Source organism: Phoca vitulina, unplaced genomic scaffold (assembly GCF_004348235.1).
Source record: "Phoca vitulina isolate PV1807 unplaced genomic scaffold, GSC_HSeal_1.0 scaffold3, whole genome shotgun sequence".
NCBI lineage: Eukaryota > Metazoa > Chordata > Mammalia > Carnivora > Phocidae > Phoca > Phoca vitulina.
The window spans coordinates 4,905,310-4,927,792 of NW_022589706.1; the positions used below are offsets into that span (position 1 = coordinate 4,905,310).

The 22,483-nt window shown below is 37.7% G+C and overlaps 1 protein-coding gene across 2 annotated transcripts in view; it reads right to left on the reverse strand.

Annotated features, from left to right (window-relative positions):
• Positions 1-378: 378 nt before the first annotated feature.
• RAB28 (RAB28, member RAS oncogene family) overlaps positions 379-22,483 on the reverse strand; it is a 93,695-nt gene continuing 71,590 nt past the window's right edge. Inside the window, exons 5-8 of one of the 2 annotated variants that reach the window (XM_032399931.1) lie at positions 17,689-17,792; positions 12,764-12,841; positions 3,667-3,761; positions 2,304-2,390 (exon numbers count right to left, since the gene is read on the reverse strand). In XM_032399931.1, coding sequence (XP_032255822.1) covers positions 3,672-3,761; positions 12,764-12,841; positions 17,689-17,792 — 272 coding nt within the window. In that variant the 3' untranslated portion in view covers positions 2,304-2,390; positions 3,667-3,671. Of the gene's footprint in view, positions 2,391-3,666; positions 3,762-12,763; positions 12,842-17,688; positions 17,793-22,483 lie in introns of both variants that reach the window. The other variant, XM_032399923.1, reaches the window with a different exon arrangement.

Below are 22,483 nucleotides of genomic sequence, written 5' to 3' on the forward strand. Positions count from 1 at the left end.
AAGAAAAAGATCTGAAAATCTTCCAGTTTTCACATAGATGTAAAAACAACACAAAATGACCACAAGAGCATGGCCTCATCTCTTACTGAACATAAAATCTAGGGAAAGTTTAGTTTAATAGTAGACTTAATCAGAGCTTTTAAAATAGCAGCAACAGGGGCACCTGGGTGGCTCAGTCGGTTAAGCCTCTGGCCTTCAGCTCAGGTCATGATCTCGGGGGTCCTGGGATCTCAAGCCCACGGCAGGCTCCCTGCTCAGCAGGGAGCCTGCTTCTCCCTCTGCCCCTCCCCCTACTTGTGCTCTCTCTCTGTCAAATAAATAAAATCTTTTTAAAAATAATAAAATTAAATAAAATAGCAACAACAAATATTTCTCCTATTAGACTGTAAGGTCCTTGAGAGTTGAGTTCTCTTTTATTCAAATTTATATTCTCCTGAGGAACACGGGGAGAATATGCTTTCCCTAGAAGACGGGCCATCCTGTTAGGAGATGCCAAAAGGAAGGATAAAATGAAATACTTTGAAGGGCTTATCACTTTGAAAGGCATAAAAGGCTGCTTAATTGCTATAAAATAAAAAACACAGAAATCACAGTTAAAATTAAGATTAGACTTGCTACCTGATGACTACAGAAGTCACAATCTTTAAAATTTCTTCAACCTCAGATCACTCTCGAGAACTGGTGACCCCTGGCCTTGAGACAGAAGATTTCCTATCGGGTCTAGCTTTGATTCCATGTCCTCTGTCAAGTTCCTTTTTCTCTCCAAACTTCAGTTTCCCTAGCCACACAGGATATTAAATAACAAGTTTTCTAAAATCCCTTACAGCTGTAAAATTAGGTGTCCAAAATTTCTGCACATACTTGTGGCGAGTCTTCTCTGAGAAAGGCACGCTGCTAGGTGCTCCAGAGAGGCATGAAACAGAACAGACCCGGACTGTTCTCAGTAGACTCGTGGCTTGTTAAGTAATAAAACACGAGGACACAAATAACTGTGATTTGAGGCAAGAAGGGGTAATGACCATCCAAGAGGTACTCACAGGGAACTTGCACCATATAGACGAGGACTGGCTTTGTGGAGGGATGGCATTCATTCCTGCTTTGATGTGGCAAGGCCAAGCACAACTATGACCAAGATACACAGAGCCCTGCCCTCAGAGTGCCTAAAGGCTGGCTGGCAGAAGAGAGAATTCAGAGCGGGAGGAATTCCAGGCAGAGGGACCCATGCGTTAAGACAGGAAGGCAGAGCATCATAAAGCACACAGGAGTGAGTCCAGGCTCTGTGCAGAGGCAGACAGTGCACAGGAGATCAGGATGAGGAAGGGTAGAGAGGTAGGGTGCACCTCACGTGGCATCCCTGACACGCCAGGCTACAGACTTAAATCAGTCCAACAAAATCACCTACAACTCTAAGAGACTGAAAGCTTACTAATCGTCATGTGATCCCTCACTTTGCATCCAAATACACTTTGTTTACTGTAACTAAAAGGAAGACACCTGAAAGAAAATTCCCCCAAAAAAGTAACTGAGATAAGTTTATTTGCAGAAGAACATCTGAACATCAGGTACAGTGTGATCCACAATGATCCAACAACAGCCGTGACTCGTTCTGGGGGTGCTCTTATGCAGTTTGGAGGAAACATCAGCTGAACACTTACCAAACCTCAAAAAGCCGTCTAACCTGAGTATTACACAATACATAATGACCATGACACAGTAATAAAAATACAATAGCAAATACTCACTACTTTGTGAGCTACAGCAACAATATAAACAATTTAGGCCCTTTTTTAAAAAATGAAAAAAATAGATTACAGCTTTATTTCAAGCATTTTCAGTTGAATACAACTTTATATATTTTCACTCACAATAGACAGCAAAAGAATGCCTTCTGAAGTATCTGTAGATAAAATATATTACTTGTTTAAATGTTTGCACTCGGAAGTGCACTTTACCAGGTAGGAGTTCAGATAAGAGAATGAAACTGTGCTGGGCCAAAATCCTGGCTGCTGATCAAGACTTGTATAGTTTTCGTATCTGTCTAAAAAAGTTTACGTCGGAGAAAAAAGAAGGAGAACGTAAAGAGAACCAACATTATTCTTTTTCAGTGAAGCAGTCTAATGGATTCCAAGTGTGTCGTCCCGAAGTTGGATCCCATCCAGGCCGAGGAGCCAAGGGAGCTGGGAGGAAAGTGCTAACTGGACACTACAGAGATGGCCACTGATAACAGAGCTTCTAGAGGCCCCGGGCCACACGGGCTGAAGGGCCGCCAGGACCACTGGTACAAAGGTAAAGTGCGCTCACTGAACTGCACACATAGAGCTCCTAGGAGGGTTAACAGTTCTCGACAGAGGTTCCTGGTTGTAGTTTACAATATCTGCCTTCACCACCCTCTGTCATAAAAGAAAACAGAGTTATTATCAGCACATCAGAACATTTAGAAAGAGCTTGTTAAAGTATATTTTTATTTTCTGAACTGTGGTGAACTCCTGATGATAGACATCATAAATGAAGCCAGAGCTGATATTAAAAGAATCAATCAGAACAAACTGATGTAGAGCTGAGATGTTGGGGAGTGAGGGGCTTCAGTTTGTTTTTTGTTTTTGTTTTGTTTTTTTGTTTTTTAAGGATGGAAGAGCAATTCCTTTACTGAGTCTTCCCTGGTTTTATGACATTAACTTGATGTTACCACAAGTCTAACACAAAATTGACACATCAATAAGAAAAATTAAAGCCTAGTTATAATTTAAAGCAAATGAATGAGAATTAATCATTCACATACAATAATTCATAGGCAAGACTTCATAATTTCAAAGTAAAATATGTCATTATTTATTAATATTTAAATAAACCATTATACCCAGCCATAACTTTTTTAGAATGTCTGCAGCAATTTGTGAGTTAGTCAGAAAATGTGTAAATGTTAAATAGGAGCCACATATAAAGGAGAAATGTTTTGAGCAAACCAATTTTTAAAACTTTTCCAATTTTTAAAACTTTCCTCCCAAATCCCTAATTTACTTCCAGAGAGCTCACTATTGGGTTATGAATAATGACTCTAACAAAATACAGAATGAAAAATTTAGAAAATTACCTCATATTCATGTTTTTAAAATAATTTAAACCAAAAGACACTTCTAACTCTTCTTTCCATCCCTCTAACCCACACTTCAAGGAATATCTTCAATGATGAATTTAGCAATATGCCCTAAGTAATAATTTAAATTAAAACAGCTCCTTCACTGTTCTCAACTCTATTACTAAGTCTGCACACAGAAGCAGACAAAGAAAGGTAATTCAAGGCAAATTTTAAAAATACCCTTTCAATTACCATGCTATTTCAGGAAAAATGGGAAGGACTGAATAATGAAATAACTGTCTCAACTCTCCACTCCACTGCACATGTGATAAACACAACCATAAAGACAAATATGTTTGAAAGCAACTGAAATGTTATTTTAATTTGCTCCAATTCCTTGTTTGTCAGTCTCCTGGCAAAGAATCAATTTTTCAAAGTTCTAAAACAGGCCTTACAATTAACAATATTAACTCCCAATCATGTACAATAATCATTTGAACTTCTCTACTCATAAGGAATAAAGAGCAAGATAGCATCCACTATTCCCCCGCCCTCCTCCCCCAAATTGCAATCAATTTACCCATTAATACCTGCACTACTGTACTGAACAGATTCTACTCTGAGCAGAGTTGGTATGTCGATTATCTTCTTCCGGGTACTTCACTATTTCTGCCCTGACAATATGCTGCCAATTCCGTACAACATAAACAAGATGAAGAAGAAAGTGGGCAGGGGGGGAAGAAAAGAAAGAAAAAAAGGAAAGTATGTTCAATGACTGAAAATAGAAGGGAACATCAAAGCAGAAAAAGAAACAAACACATAAATTTAAACATGTCACAGAAAAAAACAGCAGAATATATGCATATAAAAGGAAAGAAAATGAATGAAGATCCATGAAACGTTATGCTTTGCAACTCTATTTAATTATTGAAATAGACATGTCTACTGAACCTTCCAGACAAGATGGGAGTTCTACTTTTGGTATCACAATTACACATTATACCTATAACACCCAGAATTTCAGAGGACAACAAAGAATTACAGGGATTTTCTATACTAAAGTGCAGTAAAAGTATTTAATTCCATCTTCTTCAACAAACATTACTAAAGATCTATGTGCCAGTCACTCTACACTGGGAATGCACGGTTGAATTACACAATCTCTGTTCACAAGGTGCTCTGGACTAAATGGGGAGAGAAACATGCACACAGCTAATTGCCATACAAGATAAGAGCTTTACTAGTGGACTCATAATATCTTGTGGGAAGAGAGGGGAAGGAGTAATTAATTTTCTCTGAAGGTGGGGAGTGGATGCATAAATCTGAGGAAGCCATGTGCCACTTACAATCTTTACACTTAATATCTATTACTTGTCAAAGACTTCTTTTTGATGCTCATTCCCTTGTCCCACATAACCCTCACCTCCATGCTTCCAAATTCCATATAGAAATGAACAAATCCAAAACACATTTTCTATCATTTAAGAAAAAGTCCTGACATACAGTATTTAAGCACAATAGCTACTGTTTCAAATATCTAAAGGAGTTTTGCTAAATAAAAAATCAAAACTACTTTGATAGGTTTTGGATTGCTATAACCCTTAGGATGAAAAGAGCATGTACAACAAGTATGTATGATAGCGATAACGTGCTCCCCTCAAATTTCTTAGACTTAAAATTATCCTCATTTTTTTTATGATTTCAAATATCTTATTTCAGAAAATCTTTCTTCATATTAGTATCTATTAATTAACACATATAGAAACACATATTAACATGGGCAGTTTTTTGTGATAGTATTTATAACGATTGGATAAACAACTGAGAGTAAATGAAGAGGATTCTATGGTATATTAGCCTTGGATGGGCTCTGCTCCAATTCTCTAGCAAGCAGCATTAACTTCTGGACAAGACTCATGATTTACTAGGCATTCAGCCTGATGCTATCAACAGAAGCATTACCAACTGCCACATGAGGTATTAACGTTGAACACCATTATCTGACCTCCCCAAACCTAACTGTTTCATGCCAAACTATGGGTTACAATAAAGAAAAGGGATTTTCATAATCAGTAAGCAACTCATTAATCCTCCACAATGTTGGTTTAAACCCTATCCTATAAACACAACCAGGTTACTGACCTGTGGTCAAGACATTTTGGTTGAAGTATTGACTAACATAAATGACTTGGATTTTCACCATTAATTTTCATCAAATTAATGAAGAACTAACAAGGCAACATCTTTCTTGGAGGCCTTGGCTGTGGTGACATAAAGCTTTGTACAAAGTTTCTGAACTGGAAGCCAGACTAATAAGGCTCTGCAGATTCAAAACTTTGCTTTCTATGAGGAGAAAAACATGATTTCCATGCCATAAACTTCATGGTGGTTTCATAGTAGTCAGCTTGTTTACAAGCCATTCATTGATGTTTTCAGAGAAAATGTTACCTACAAAACACCAACTTTTACTTGTGGAGCCACAAAGTACACTCTGCTATTATTCTCTGCTATTAGTTAATGGAGTGAAAATAAAGAAATGGCCCTAAGGGCAAAGAAGCCGTGTGGCTGAACACCGGCTTAACCCTTATTTTGTCAGAGTATTTATTTGTGAGTGGATACTGGAAATGGAAGCGGCAGCTATGCAGAGGGTAAGCAAGAAAGCAACCTGGGCGCTGGGGCAGGAAGGTGTAAAGAGTATAGAGATGGGCTCTCGGGAGGACACTAAAGATCAATTTGGCCAATTCTGCAACTGTGTCTTAATCCAGACAGTAGTAACACATTTGCCATTGCAAAAGTTGCAGTTTGTCATGTTCAGGATATGGAGTAAACATACCTTGAAGGCTTAAACACTCGTCAGTATCACTCATTCAAAGCTAATCACTGTTCTAGATATTGAAGACATTCAGATAAATAATACATAATCTCTGTTTCTGAGATGTGTAAGAGTCTAGCATGGAATACAGAGATGTAGACTATTAAAGAATATTATGGTTGATATATATTCAAACTGCAACAAAATTAGAGATTACCACTTAAAGCATGGTTATAGCATTTTTTTGAAGCATGGAACTTTGTACATAGTAGGAACTTAAAAGAAACTTCTTTTTCTTCCATATAATGTGTCCTTACATGCTGCCAGTAACTTTCATAACTTTGGGTGCATGTTACTTTAACACTTTGGTGTTCACAACCTCCTGATCTTTTTAAAAACACAAGGTTTATCTACATGGTCTCTAAAGCCCCACATTTAGATCTTGAAACTATATAAAAAAATAACTTTAAAATGTGAGGAGGAAAAGAAAAATATGGGATATGATATGGAAATCCATTAAGCAATGTTCAGTATCTGAGGATTAGAATAGTTTGTACAAAGCAAGTATGTTCTACAAGGAAGACAAGTGATGTTTAGGATAAGAAAGGAATCTCAGTGCAGTTTTCGTAAACAGATTGGCAAAAATGATAACGATTAACATCTAGGTAAGAAGAATCTAAGTTCCTTGTGGCTCCTTAAGGAAGGTCAATATTCAGATAAAGCTAAAGAGAGGGACCCTAGGATCGGGGGTTAAATGGGCACCTGAGCTGTACAGTTATGTGCATGCCTAATACACACCAGGCCCTGTGCTAGATGTGTTCATATACAGTATGAAAATATTCAGAGGGGACCTCAGGAATAATATATATATATATGTACACACACACACACACACACACACACACACATATTTTTTTTTTTTTAGCAAGTTTAGTATCTCAGACAGGAGAGAAATTTTTGTTTTGAGGAAACTAATGCTTACCAAGTTCAAACCAAACAGAAATTCATAGTTTATTAACTGACAAGTGAAAATGTCAAGGCTTAAAAATGCTTAAGAACTCTTGGGGCGCCTGGGTGGCTCAGTCAGTTAAGCATCTGCCTTCAGCTCAGGTCATGATCCCAGGGTCCTGGGATTGAGTCCCGCATCAGGCTCCTTGCTCAGGAGGGAGCCTGCTTCTCCCTCCGCCGGCCACTCCCCCCTGCTTGTATGCTCTCTCGCTCGCTCTCTCTCTGATGAATGAATGAATGAATGAATGAATGAATAAAACCCTTACCATCAAGTATATATGGCAAAACCTCCTTGCAATTCAGACTGAAAGAGACAAGACACAGGAGTATGCATTTTCTCCTTGGATTATCTGATGTATTACTGAAAAGCTGAACGCTACACCTCTGAGAGCATAGCAATTGGAAATTCATTTTTTTCCCTAAAGGTTTGACGACTTTGTAAACAAACAAAAAAACATGAACAATACGAGAAATGAGGACATTTGTTAACAACTAGTCCCAGCTTTTACACTATCTTAGAGGAGAACAGCTGGGGGAGAAAAGAGAACAGATAAATGATACAAATGCAACTACTGCTTAAATCGGGGACTCTGGACAAGGCATCTAGAGTGTACATAAGGAACAAACTAGGTTAGACTAAAATAGCAGAATCTCTTTATATAATCACTGAATGGAACCAAGACTATAACCTGATTATAAATACCTATGTCACAAACTGAATTACTATAGCATCAGTTTCCATGTGACTGGTGAGTCTACCAACTAGCTCCTTCTCCAGAAAATAATACAAACACTTTCAAATGTTACACCAAATTCCCTCAGGAATCTTTCAAAAAACACAGAAAACAAGTGTGCATTCTCTTTCCCTCTTTGCCTTGCGTCCCTGCCCCACTTCTTTTTCTCTCCCACTCTCTCACCAGTTAGAATGGCCATCATCAAGAAGAAGGCGATAAATGTTGGGGAGGATGTAGAGAAAAGGGAACCCTTTTGCACTTCTGGGGGGAACACACATTGGAGCAGCCACTATGGAAAACAGTGTGGAGGTTCCCCCCCCAAATTAAAAACAGAACTACCATATGATCTTACAATTCTACTTCTGAGTATTTAGCCAAAGAAAATAAAAACACTAACTTGAAGATATATGCACCCCCATATTCATTGCAACATTAGTTACAATAGCCCAAGATATACAAACCACCTAAGTGTCCATCAATAGATGAATGGATTAAAAAAAATGTAGTACATATATGGGGCACCTGGGTGGCTCAGTCTGTTGAGCGTCCGACTCTTGGTTTCAGCTCAGATTGTGATCTAATAGGTCGTGATCTAATGGATCATGGGATCGAGCCCCAAGCCAGGGTCTGCACTCAGCATGGAGCCTGCGTAAGACTCCCTCCGCCTCTCCTTCTGCCCTTCTCCCCACACACCACACATGTGCTCTCCCTCTAAAATGAATAAATAAATCTTTTTAAAAAGTGTAGTACATATATATACAATGGAGTATTATTCAGCCATGAGAAAGGAAGACATTCTGTCATTTGTGACAACATGGATGGACCTCAAGCATGTTTTGCTAAGTGACAGATGTCAGACAAAGACAAGCACTGTGTGATATCACTTATATGTGGAATTTTAAAAGGCCAAACTTGTGAAAACAGAGTAAAATGGTACGTGCCAGGGATCGGGGGTAAGGAGGACAAAGAGATGTTGTTTAAGGGTACAAATTTTTTTTTTTTTTTTTTTTTTTTTTTTAAGATTTTATTTATCCATCAGAGAGAGAGAGACAGAGGCAGAAGCAGGCTCCTTGCTGAGCAAGGAGCCCGATGTGGGACTCGATCCCAGGACCCCGGGATCATGACCTGAGCTGAAGGCAGAGGCTCAACCGACTGAGCCACCCAGGCGTCCCTAAGGGTACAAATTTAAAACGAATAGTAAATAAACCCTATAGATATAATGCACAGCACAGTGAAGACAGACAACAATATTGTATGATAATCATCAAACGTGTTAAGACATTAGAACTTATTATTCCAACTGCTAAAGAGAAAAGATAATTATGGAATGTGATAGAGGTGCTATCACTACAATGACAATCACATTACAATCAAAGTAACATGTCATATACCTTAAGTCTATCCAATGTTATATGTCAAATATATTTCAATTGAAAAAAGAACTGTGCTCAACACGGCTTGCTGGCTTGCATGTAGGTTCTTAGAAACCTCTTTTTATTTATTTTATTTTATTTTTTTTTAAAGATTTTATTTATTTATTTGACAGAGACACAGCGCGAGAGAGAACATAAGCAGGGGGGGTGGGAGAGGGAGAAGCAGGCTCCCCGCTGAGCAGGGAGCCCGATGTGGGGCTCGATCCCAGGACCCTGGGATCATGACCTGAGCTGAAGGCAGACACTTAATGACTGAGCCACCCAGGCACCCCAGAAACCTCTTTTTAAAATCTGAACTTTTGAAAATGTTTCCACTGAGAAATGTTGTTAATTGTGAAATCAGTAATTTAATTGGCAAAGGCACCAAATTCATCAGATTCGGGAAAGAAGAAGAGGCTTCCCTACACAAAGGATTCTGATAAACATAAGAAAAGAGGGCTTTTGTAATGTGAATTCATCTTCAAATGAATGAATTCAAAGTAAACTCCACCAACAAACTGAAGATTGAGTTAAGTGTCAGTCACATAATAAACAAGATGGGATGCACTGAAAAGGTAATGTGTACAGGGAGGGTAGAGGGCTATGAGGTTAACACATCTGATACCTCTTTAGTTAAAATATGCCTAGATGTTAAGTCCATCCCTAAAGTCAAGATAGTAGCTTTCTGGCTCTTGTGACTAAGAGTGACTAAGAGTGAGCTAAGAACATTAATCAAGCCTCCCTAAAATTTTGCCTTTTAAAAGTATCCAAGTTAGTCCATCTCTCTGGTGTTATTCCTGAACCTGAGCACAGTGGAGACGACGCAGTATACAGAATGCTTTCCCGGGGTGGCTGCCTGTGACCTACCAGCCACCTTCACCTCTAGGAGGGCCCACCAATCACAAGGGTTCCCCTTTCTCCATTCCTCTAGGAGAGAAATCTCAAAGTAATCTTGGACTTCTCTCTTTTATCCAGTCATTCCACAAGCCCTGTTGATTCTGCTCTCTTACATCCATTGTTTCCCTTCCGCCTTGATTCTGATCCTTATCACATGAAGGCAGTGTAATCTCCTTGTTTCCATCTCTTTCCCAACCAACCAACCACAAACACACACACACACACACACACACACACACACACACAACCATTTGATTAATCTTACCTAAAAACTGTTTTCATTTATTTCTCTGCTTAAAAAATTATTTCCCATTATCAATATGTTAAATAAAATTTATCAACTTGGTATTCATAAATCTCCATAATCTTTTTTCAGATTCCCTTCACACTACAATACAATGGTCATTTATTTTAACCAAACTGCTCTTCTGCTTCCAAAAAATAACCTAAGCTTTTCAGCTTGTTCATGCCAGCTTGTCTTTCTGCTATTCTCTTCCTCCCACTTCAAACTGCCCAGTAAATCTGCCCCTAACAGAGCAGAGTGGGAACACGAGGGGCACTGCTGTCACAAGCCTGAGTTCAAGTCCTGCCTCCACCACCGCCTAACCATACGTCAGTGGATCAAGTTACTTAACCTCCCAACAGTTTCAGTTTCCTGCCCATAAAATGATGAATTACCACCTGCCCCACAGAGTTATGAAGAAAGTTCAGGGGCGCCTGGGTGGCTCAGTCGGTTAAGCGTCTGCCTTCGGCTCAGGTCATGATCCCAGGGTCCTGGGATCGAGCCTCGCATCGGGCTCCCTGCCCAGCGGGAAGCCTGCTTCTCCCTCTCCCACTCTCCCTGCTTGTGTTCCCTCTCTCGCTGTGTCTCTCTCTGTCAAATAAATAAACAAAATCTTAAAAAAAAAAAAAGAATTTAAAAAAAAAAAAAAAAAAAAAAGAAAGTTCAATGAGATAACACAGTGCCTGGCACATATTTTCTTCACTTAAGGTAGTAACTACGCATCTTAAACTCCTTTAAATCTTCTTTAGACCCATCACTATGCCACATATATATGATCAATAAATTGTTTATTGTTTGAGAATCACTCATTAACTCTCTAATTAACCAGAGACAAACATCATTTAGAAAGAGAAACTAAAAAGCAGAGGAATCACTTGACCTCTGGAGTCTGCCAAGTTCTGTGCCATCAAGCAAGTCATGGTGATTTCTCTTTCTTGTAGACATCCTCTTAGGCCAAAGCCAAGCACAGCTCACCTTTGAACAACACAGGTTTGAAATGCACCAGTCCACTTATATGTGGATTTTTTTTTTATAAATACCACACTATAAATGTATTTCCTCTTATGATTTTTCTTTTAAGTAAGCTCACGTAGAGCCCAACATGGGACTTGAACTCACAAACCTGAGATCGAGACCTGAGCTGAGACCAAGAGTCAGAAGCTCAAACAAATGAGCCACCCAAATGCCCCTCCTAAGATTTTCTTAAAAACATTTTGTCTCTACCTTACTTTTTCGAAGGAATACAGTATATAATACATATAACATATAAAATATGTGTTAATCAACTGTTTATGTTATCAGTAAGGCTTCCAATCAACAGTAGGCTATAGTAGTTAAGTTTTGGGAGCATCAAATGTTACATGTGGATTTTTAACTGTGCGGCGGGCGGGGGCGGTGGAGGGGGAGGCTCAGTGCCCCCAACTCCTGTGTTTATCAAGAGTCAACTGTAACTATTTTTATTTGTCTGGGAGTAATTTATATGGCATAAGATATCTTAACACTGCCTGACCATAATAAGTGCTGAAATAAATGTCTTTTGAAAAATGAGAAATAAAAAGAGATTTCCAGAGTTTCAAATATTGTAATCAAGTCCTAGAAACAGTCACATCAGCATAAAAATTTTCAATTGATATTTGCTCTGTTTTAAAACACACACACACACACACGCACACACACAGTGACCATGAAAATAAGACACAGAACACTGAAAAAATTAAAGAAAATATAGGGATAGGAAAAGACAATTATATCTTTTTAGCTATATGGGATGGACATAGAGTGGATGGGATTGCGGAAAAATTTATTTATTTGTTGCTTCTCAGCAAACCAAAGCTTAACTTTAAACTCTAGGCTCTTACTCTGATTTTTCATTCTATCAAACATGTGAATTGGTGTACTATTATGGTGGTATTTTTAAATGCTTGATTGTTGGTATTCACATTTATTTGTCTAAGAATTATCTAGAAATAGTGAGAGAATTCAGAAATCTTCAATAGTTAATACCATTATCAAACTGTGTACTAAATTAACAATAAAAGAACATCAAAAATTAATATCATTACAGTGAGGGATGTTTTAGAGAACAGAGAACACAGACTTAAAGAAAAAATAATGTTTTACCAAAGTAAACATGGAGGATGCCAAATGGAATAAACTCTAAGATTAAACCTAGATAAATTGTTGGGATTTTGTATGAAATATAAAAAGAATATTGTGGTACAGTAATCCTGGAAGAACTTAAATAAGTAGGTACAAAACAATATGGTCAGCATCTTAACCCATTATTTAACCACTGATGAAATGTGTATTATATTAATCTCAATTTCAGGACAAAATGAAGTTTCAATGGTATCATAATTGGGCAAAAAGTTAACGTCCTCCATCTTCCACAATAAACACTGATTCATTCATACAATTCATTCCTAAGGCTTTTAGGGATATGTACATAGAATGCATAAATGTGAAAGGAGTCCATGGTGAAAATTAATGTCTTTTAGGAAATAAATTGTTTTTTAAAAATATAAAGTTCAATATAATCACCTGTGACTGTTCTATTTCTGCTTTGTTTAATTTGATTCCAAGGATTTCAGCAGCAACTTTCTGAAAACACAGGAAGACCTACATAACAAAAATAGGTTTAAATGATTTAGAATAGGCATGCTTAAGTTACTTTCAAATAAATTGAACTTTCTAAAAAATGACAAACATCAAGAATTGTGAAAATATGATGTACCAGGTTATTCCAAAAATAGCTTTGTCAAATACAGTAACATTTTAAGTGTAATAATTTTTAAATGATTAAACCATAATTTGAAAATCATGCAATTCACTAAATTGGTCTAAACATAAAGACATTTATCCCTAAAAATTTACATTTTAAATATTTTATTATATTTTATTAAAGATTTTATTTATTTGAGAGAGAGATCATGAGCAGGAGGAGGGACAGAGAAAGAGGGAGAAGCAGACTCCCCACTGAGCAGGGAGCCCAACAATGCAGAGCTGGATCCCAGGACCTGGGGATCATGAACTGAGCTGAAGGTAGCCGCTTAACTGACTAAGCCACCCAGGTGCCCCTACATTTAAAAAATTTTAACATAAGAGAATTAATTACAGATACCACATTTAAAAAAAAAAAAAAAAAAAAAGGCTACTAGCATAACAAACTCCTGAAAGTCCTGGGGAAAATAAATTAGTCTGTACTTTAGTACCAGGTTTTTCAGTGCCAATTCTATATTGGTCTTTTGATCTGGCTTTAGCCTATCTTAAAAGATCTTACCTTCCAACCCTTTAATAATCTTTGTGGCTTTTATCAATTTCAATAAATTCTCCACATCTCTTGAGCAAAACAACTTAGTAATCTTTATTTTATAGGTTCAGAATAAAGGAGCAGTATCCTGTTATTATTAAACAGAAATCAACAGTACTTTTCTATAAACAGCCTTTCATACATACTTAGCTTATACTGGGCCCACTAGGATTCCCAGGACTCCAAACCAGACACTGACTGTAATGTTATACTTACCTTTGCTTCATAAGTGTCTTAGCATATTGTTACCCCTACTTAGCTCATGATTACTTACTGAATATTTGCTGCAATTAATTTTGATTTCTTAAAAAAAAAATACATATCTCCAAAAGGCTTATGTCATTTATATCCTAAAAAACATTACATATGATAGTTCACTGATGGTCAACATTCAAGAAAAATAAGAAAGCTAGCATGGTGGAAAGGAGAGAAAGTGGGGGATTGTGAAGGAAAATAAGCAAAGAGATTAAAAAGGAGTGCAAATCACATACGATCTGGTAGGCTATGGAAGGACTTTGGCTTTTACTCTGAGTTAAATGGGAGCCATGGGAAGGTGGCTTGATGTGACTTCTATTTTAACAGGGTCAGTCTGATTGTTGTATTGAGTATTCTCACTACAGAAGATTAAGGGTACAAAAAGAGAAGCCAGCAAGGACACTAATGTAAGAGATAATGGAGGCTTGAAACAAAGTGGTAGCAGTGGAGAGGGTAACAAATAGTAACCAGATTCTGATATATCATGAAAGTAGAACCAACAGGACTTGGCAATAGACAGATGTGGGTATAAAAGAAAGAGAGGAGTCAAGAATAATTCTAAAATTTTCTCCACCTTAGCAATTAGTAGAAGATCTGCCAATTACTGAACTGGGGAAGACTACGGGAGATTTCAGGAGAGACTATCAAGAGTTCAGTTCTGAACCTGAATAAAATTGGGGCTGCTTATTAGGCATCCAAGTGGAGGTGCTGGGCAGGCAGTTGGAATATATGAGTCTGGAGTTCAGGGAAGAGGTCTGGTCAGAGCCCTGAGGCTAAATGAGGTCACTAAGGGAATAAGTTTAGAAAAAGATATCCAAGGGCTGAGCCCTAAGGCACTCCAATATTAAGAAGTTGGAGTGAGAGGGAATCAGCAAAAGGAACTGAGAGAGCTAGTGAGATAAAAGTAAACCAGGAGGTGTAGTATCCTAGAAGGTAAGTGAGGGAAGTATTTCAAAGAAGAGAGAGCGATTAACTATTTTATATGCTTCAACTAAGTCAAGTAAGATGAGGACTAAGAATTGACCACCGCGGGCGCCTGGGTGGCTCAGTTGGTTAAGCGACTGCCTTCGGCTCAGGTCATGATCCTGGAGTCCCGGGATCGAGTCCCACATCGGGCTCCCTGCTCAGCAGGGAGTCTGCTTCTCCCTCTAACCCTACCCCCTCTTGTGCTCTCTCTCTCACTCTCTCTCTCTCTCAAATAAATAAATTAAAAAAAAAAAAAAAGTTAAAAAAAAAAAAAAGAATTGACCACCGCATTTAGCAAAAACTAGGTCACTAGTGACTTTAATAACAGTAGTACGGGTTAAATACTGGGTGAAAAAGTCCAGGTGAAACTATTCAAGAGAAACTGCAAAGAGAAAACTGGAGACAACTCTTTCAAAACACATTCCACTGGAACTAGGGGAAAGAAAGAAGGCAGCAGCTAGAGAAGAATGTGGGATCAAGAGTTTCTTGTTTTTAAGATAAGGGAAGTCACAATATTTTGTATGCTGAGAGAATAATCCAGTAGACAAAAAAAAAGTGATGATGCAGGAAGGTGAGAGAATTGCTGAGCAATCAATGTTCATTACTAGGCCAAGAGAAATGGGACTAATGCACAGTGGAGGAGTGGGCCCTAGCCAGGAGCACAGAAGGTTTGTCCCACAGTAACCGTACAAAAGATATGGGAACACAGGCAGGGAATGAGGCGAGTGGGGGTAAATGTGGTGGCAAGAGTATGCAGTTATCTTCTGCTGACTTCAAATTTCTATAGAATAGGAAACAAGGTCATCAGCTGGGAGAATGAATGAGGAAATGATGAAGATCTGAGGAGAAAAGAGAAGCTATGAAAACAGTCATCTAGGTGAGAGGGAGTGATGATGGCCTAGGGACATGTGGTATAATTACTGAGCAGCATTAAGGGCCCACTTCAGGCTAGTAATTGTGAATTTTAAGTGAAACCTCCAGCATGCCTCTGCTTCTCTCTGATCATGTTCAAATGCCTGGGTGCCACCACAAAATAGTGGGGGCTTGGTTTAAACCAGAGTTAAGCTTTAGCCAAGTGAGTTTTATAAAGTCAAAGAGAGGAATGGGAATTGAGGGCATACGCATGGCAATGATTTTGAATGGCCATGAATTTAAGTTAGGAAAAGAGGAAAATGTGGACATGAAAGGAGGTTAGGGACATTAAAAAGGTGTTAAGATCAGCTTCTAGCAGGTCCTGCCAGGACTGCAGATTGACTGGATTAGGGCATTCAGGGGTATGAGCTGGAAAGACAGGAGGGTGGTCAGTGATTAGGATGGCTGACTGAGATAGGAGGTAACAGAAGAGTGATATAGTGATTTGTAATGACAAAGCCTGGGAGTGAGTGGCTGAGGTAGGGTGGAGGACAAACAAAGATACTGAAATCACTAAGAATCATAACAAAGGTAATATTAGAGAAAGTACAGTCAGGAGCTCAACTCCCCAGGTGATGAGGAAAATAACCTGAAGATGGAGATGACTAAAGTCTCAGAGTGATTCCACAAGAACAAACCACTTCAAAGCTGCATTTCAAAAGAAAATAACGAGGATTTTTAAGGATGGCTCAACATTAAGTACACAAAAAATATGGGGTGGTTAAAACACAAGCTAAAATACTGGAAGTTAAAATAATTTTAGGGGAACCTGGGTGGCTCAGTCGGTTAAGCTTCCAACTCTTGATTTCGGCTCAGGTCATGATCTCAGGGTTGTGAGATTGAGCCCTGCATCAGGCTCCGCACTGTCCGTGAAGCCTGCTTAAGCTGCTTAAGATTCTCTCTCTCCCTCTCCCTCTGCCCCTCCCTGGCCCGCTCACACGCTCGCTCGCTCTCTCCCTCTCAAAAAAATAAATAAATAAAATAAAATAATTCTAAATTGACAGTAGACCCCTAGGAAGATAAGTGACAACAGAAGCCCAATCTGCGGACTTATCAAGAGTATTGATTTTATGTATTTTTAAATGGCATGTGTGGGTATGTGCTCATGTTTGCATTACCTTGGGGGAAAGGGTTCTGATAATAATCAGAAAATAAATATTAAATTTGTAAAAGTTCAACCTTGATAGCAATCAAAGAAAGTCAAGCAGCAAGATACCTTTTTTTTTTTTTTTTGGCTTACCAAATTGACAAAGATTTAAAAGTAAATAAATAAATCCTGGATGTTAAAAAAAAAACACAGTGAAATGGCACAAATACAATGTTGGCGGTAGTATGGATTATTAAATCTAATTAAATCTGATGGATTATTAAATCTATTTAATAATATTAAATGATATGGCCAAATTTTCTGCACAAAAATATATTAAATAAAATTAAAACACCAAATTATTTCTATATTATGATCTTTATTTTTTAAATAAATATTTAGTGCAGTTAATAACCCTGGAGTGTCACTACTTAGGTTTACAAATCCTATCCCCACCACTCATTAGCTGTGCACCCTGGACCCCATTACATAATCTCTCTAGGACTCATCTACGGCACAGAGATAATGGGAGAAGCACAACGGAAGTCACAAAGCAAGCATTCAGTGAACGCAATCCGCTAGCAGCAGCAGCAATGGCATGAGTATTTGTGAGCATCAGAAAACCATAAGGATCATATGAGGTTGTGAATGGTCATCTCTGGATGCTGAGATAATGGGTGATTTTTATGTTCTTTCTTTTTTTTTTTAATTTATGTTCTTTTTAACTCTTGTACTTTTAAGTTCTCTAAAATAACCATAAGCCTATGTTAAATGAATTATAAATGTAATATAAACAGAATAAATATTATATCTATTTTATGTCTTCAATAGGAATTAATTTGTTCCAAAAGTTAAGCCTAGGAAGTGTACTTCCTATGAATATTATTATTAAACAAAAGATCACTCATAATATTCAGTATTCATTATTTTACTTACAGAGTCTCCTGTCTTTGCTGAGACAAAGTGGCTACTAAAACCATTTTCCTGGCAAAACCTTAAGTGTTTTTCAGGTTTTACTGTTCGCATATGCTCCAAATCAACTAGAAAAGTGAACAAAAACAGAGAACAAAACTTGATATCAGAGTCAATCAATACATTGTTAACATGTTTAAATTTGACTTACTTTATTATCCCAGCTTAGACACTAGCTGTGTCACCTTGAGCAATTTCTTTAACCTTTTTATGCTTGAGTCTATAAATCTAAAAACTGAGACTAACAAATATACCTACCTCATGGAAAGTTATTTGAGAGTGAATCCATGGACGGTGCACAATGACCAGCACATGAAAAGTGGTTGAAAAATGAAAGCTATCATTCTTATTACCTACAGCTTCAGGTATGCTGATGAGACCCAAAAAAGGTCTACTTAGCATAACATGCTTAAACATAATGATTATAGTTGACCCTTGAACATCGTGGGTTTGAACTCAGATGTGGATTTTTACAGTACAGTACTGTAAAGTACTGTAAGTACTCTTCCTTATAATTTTCTTAATAGCATTCTTTTCCCTGCCTTACTTTATTGTAAGAATATAGTATATAAAACACATAGCAAACAAAACATGTGTTAATTGACTGTTTATGCTATCGGTAAGTCTTCCAGGCAATAGTAGGCTGTTTGTGGTTACATTTTGGGGAGCCAAATGTTATACATGGATTTGACTATGCAAGGGATCAGCACCCCTAACCCCCATGTTGTTCAAGGGTCAACTGTAACTGAAAGTTAAGATGCACTTACCCAAGCATATTTAGCTTGAAACAATTTAATTACTTTAATAATTACAATAGTTCTGCAATCTTTATAAACTTTAATGTTAACACAAATACAGAATTAATTTTGTGCCAAAAGGTAGCTTTATTCTGTTGCATGTTTACTTTATTTGAAACCATGGTTTAATTTCACAAAGATACATCTCAGTTGCTTTCCAAACCTAAAGTATACATTTTGAAAGCACTGGGTAAGGGAATATTTCCTTGAATAGGTGTAGGTGCTTTAAAGCAAAGCATGGTACTCATGGCCAATACTGGTTTTATCCAGCACAGTCTATTTTTTTCAAATGTGATACTCTATTGGACAGTTTCTCTTTTTACAACACTACAAACCCTATAAGGGTGTTGACTCAATGCCGTCAAATTATAAGGCAAATATATTTGCAGGATTTAAGGACAACTAGGCTCTTTGAGTCAATATAGGAAAAAAAAACTTAAACTGATTTCCTGAGGAAGGGACCCAACTGACTTGTAAAAACTTGTAAATTTGCAAATCTACTAAGCCTACATAATAGTGGCAATTGATTATCAACTAAAAAATGTTCTCATACTACATAAAAGGCTTTATTTAAAATTATATTGAAGGTCTTTAGTTTGTAGGCTCAAGAGATCTTTCCCTAGGAGATTTTTGATCCAGTGGGAGATTTCTGAGTCTCATTTATATTGCTTAGCCTGGATAATATGGAGCTTTTTTCTTTTCTGGCCACAAGTTGCTGTTCCTTAAACATCACTGAGACCTTATTTACAAGAACAAGCCAAAAAATGTCCAGATACCACAGGCATCAATTTGTAGAAGACTAAAATAAAATACTAAGCTATTAGCACTGACATTTATACATCTAGTTTATCATAATATTGAGGCTAAAATGCTTTCCTAATTCAACATGAGTAAGAACAAATCATGTCACTAAGAAAATTACCCAATGAAATCACTATTCAATTAAAAATAATAACAAACACGAAGTTTGTCATTTAATACGTGTGCATTCATCTTTTCGAATGGAACAGACTGTCATTGTTGTGCTTTTTTCTTTCTTGTTTTTCCTCCTTCCCTCTGTCCACCAACAACCTAATTACTGCATACACTTATGTAAAGCAGTGGGGAATTTACTACCCAAGCAAAAGGTTTTTCCTAATAAAGATAACCATGATGGGGCACCTGGGTGGCTCAGTCAGCTGAGTGTCCGACTCTTGGTTTCAGCTCAGGTCATGATCTCAGGGTCATGAGATCAAGCCCCATGTCGGGCTCCATGCTCAGCAGGGAGTCTGACTGAGATTCTCTCCCTCTCCCTCTGCCCCTTCCCCCAGCTCACACACTCTGTGTCTAAAATAAATAAATAAATCTTAAAAAAAAAAAAAAAAAGATAACCATGAGAAACTAGTACTACCACTGGTCAACTGAAAACAACAACATTTATCCATCACACACTTATTGAGTACCTATTATATACCAAGCACTGTGGTAGGCAGTAAGAACCCAAAGATGAAAAAGATACAATCCAGGTCCTAAAAAAGCCACCACCTGTATTTTAGGAACATAAAAGACCCATCAGCAATCAGAAAAGTTATTTTAAGTAACTGAGATTCTGACAAAGGAGACAGCAGACATAGAATAGGCCCTCCCAGAACTTCACCACAAAGTTTCCCTCTGCTCTGTTAAAATTTAGTGAGCAATGTTTAAGAGGACTCAGTTACTAGAATACTTAAATCTAAATGATCCAGAAATATACATTCTGAAGATAAAGTTATAGTGAGACATTGGTAAAATCTTTCCTTTCTTCACCTTTAAGATCATCCTTAAAATTATTATCCAGTGATAAACAAACTGAGGGTTGCTGGAGTGGGGGGTGGGGTGGGAGGGATGGGGTGACTGGGTGATGGACACTGGGGAGGGTATGTGTTCTGGTAAGCGCTGTGAATTGTGCAAGACTGTTGAATCTCAGATCTGTACCTCTGAAACAAATAATGCAATATATGTTAAGAAAGAAAAAAAGAAGAAGAAGAATGTAGCAGGAGGGGAAGAATGAAGGGGGGGAAATCGGAGGGGGAGAAGAACCATGAGAGACGATGGACTCTGAAAAACAAACTGAGGGTTCTAGAGGGGAGGGGGGTGGGAGGATGGGTTATCCTGGTGATGGGTATTGAGGAGGGCACGTTCTGCATGGAGCACTGGGTGTTATGCACAAACAATGAATCATGGAACACTATATCTAAAACTAATGATGTAATGTATGGGGATTAACATAACAATAAAAAATTTAAAAAAATTAAAAGAAATTATTATCCAGTGATAATACATACATGTGATAACACTCTCATACATATGATAACACTCTATTATACATGTGATAACACTCTCACTGCTTTGATTTAATTTCCTTGTGTCCTTCAGTGAACCACATCATCTTTCTAGTTCTCATATTTTGTTTTTGAAAATGGAATAAAAATTTCCTAATAATGGTAATACATATTCAGACAACTACTGATAACACTTTCGTGCATATCCTTCCAATATCTAAACAACTGAAGGACAGAGGCATTAACATTGTACATAGCTGCAATTTCTTTTACCTCAAGCATACTACAACCCTGCTTAAACATGTCCTTAACAATTTCGAAGGATAACCACTTTACAGGTCATTCATTCATTCAGTTAACAAATATTTGAGTGCCTATTTGGCCAGGCACTGTCCTGGGTGCTGCAGATAACAAGGAGCTTACATCTTAATAAAGGCAAGAGACTAACAGGTAAAATACATAGTCAGAGACAACTGTAAGTGCAAAGACCCTAAAGGAAGATTATGTTTAGCAGTAAGAGAAAAGCAGGAGGCCAGGGTGGCTGAAATGAGTTAGCAAGAAAGGGAAACAGTGGGAAATGAGGTTTAAAAAGCCAGGAACCAGATCATACAGGGTGCATTAGCCACTGTAAGAGAGATGGGAAGTTATTGGGGGGGTTATGACAAAAAAAAAAAAAAGATGTAATCTGGCATTTTAAAAGGTTCATTTGGGCTGCTTTGCGGGGGATAAACTACAGAATCAAATGTAAAGCAGAGAAGCCACTGAGGAAGCTACTGTAAAAATCTAAGGAAAAAAAAAAAAACCCCATCAGAGAAGAAAGCAGAGCCAAGAGAGACTGGGTTGCAGTGATATATACATATTTTTTAAGTCCCTGGATCACACCACAGCTAAAGATAAAATAGTTATTGGGTTTTTCAGTTATGTGACACTATAAAATTCCCTCCATTTTTGGTAAAAAAAAAAAAAATCTGAAGAAAGAGAAGATGATAGTTTGGACAATACTCGGTAGCAGTAGAGATGGTAAAAAGTAGGGCAGATTCTCAATAGATTTCTGGAATAAAAAGTAAATTCAAAATGCTAACGGATTTGACGTGGGATGTGAAGGATTCAGAGAAATCACTTGAAGACAGTTAACCTGGATTTAAAAGGAGACACACTATGTTACAGGTTTTGTTCTAACCACACTCAGCTGCATGGGTAGAGGTGCTGAGCAGATAAATGTTTGCATTCAAGCAGAGAAATTACTTAAGTAATTAAGCAGAGAAACTGTACGATGTAAATTACTGAAAAGAGGGGCAGGTAAGTTGAAGATAGTAAACGTAAGGAAGTGATTATACTGATGGAGCATGAAATCTAAGTTGAGTAAGGAGGGGTTCAGGAAATTGAAAATTGTTAAGATATAATTGGTAACTGATGTTAAGGTTTTGTGTGGGTCTAAAAATTACTGGAGTTGAGTTACTAAAGCAGCTAAGCTGGAAAGACAGGAGACAATGGATAGACTGGGATACATGAAATTAATATCGGTATTACAGAGAGGGCACAGAAACTGATACTGACTAGCTCTTCAGACTAAGTATATTAGTGTAAGTTGGGGACAAGATGACTAGAGGTAAAGGACTCAAGGAACATGAGAGAGCAAGGACACTCCAGGTGGACACCGCA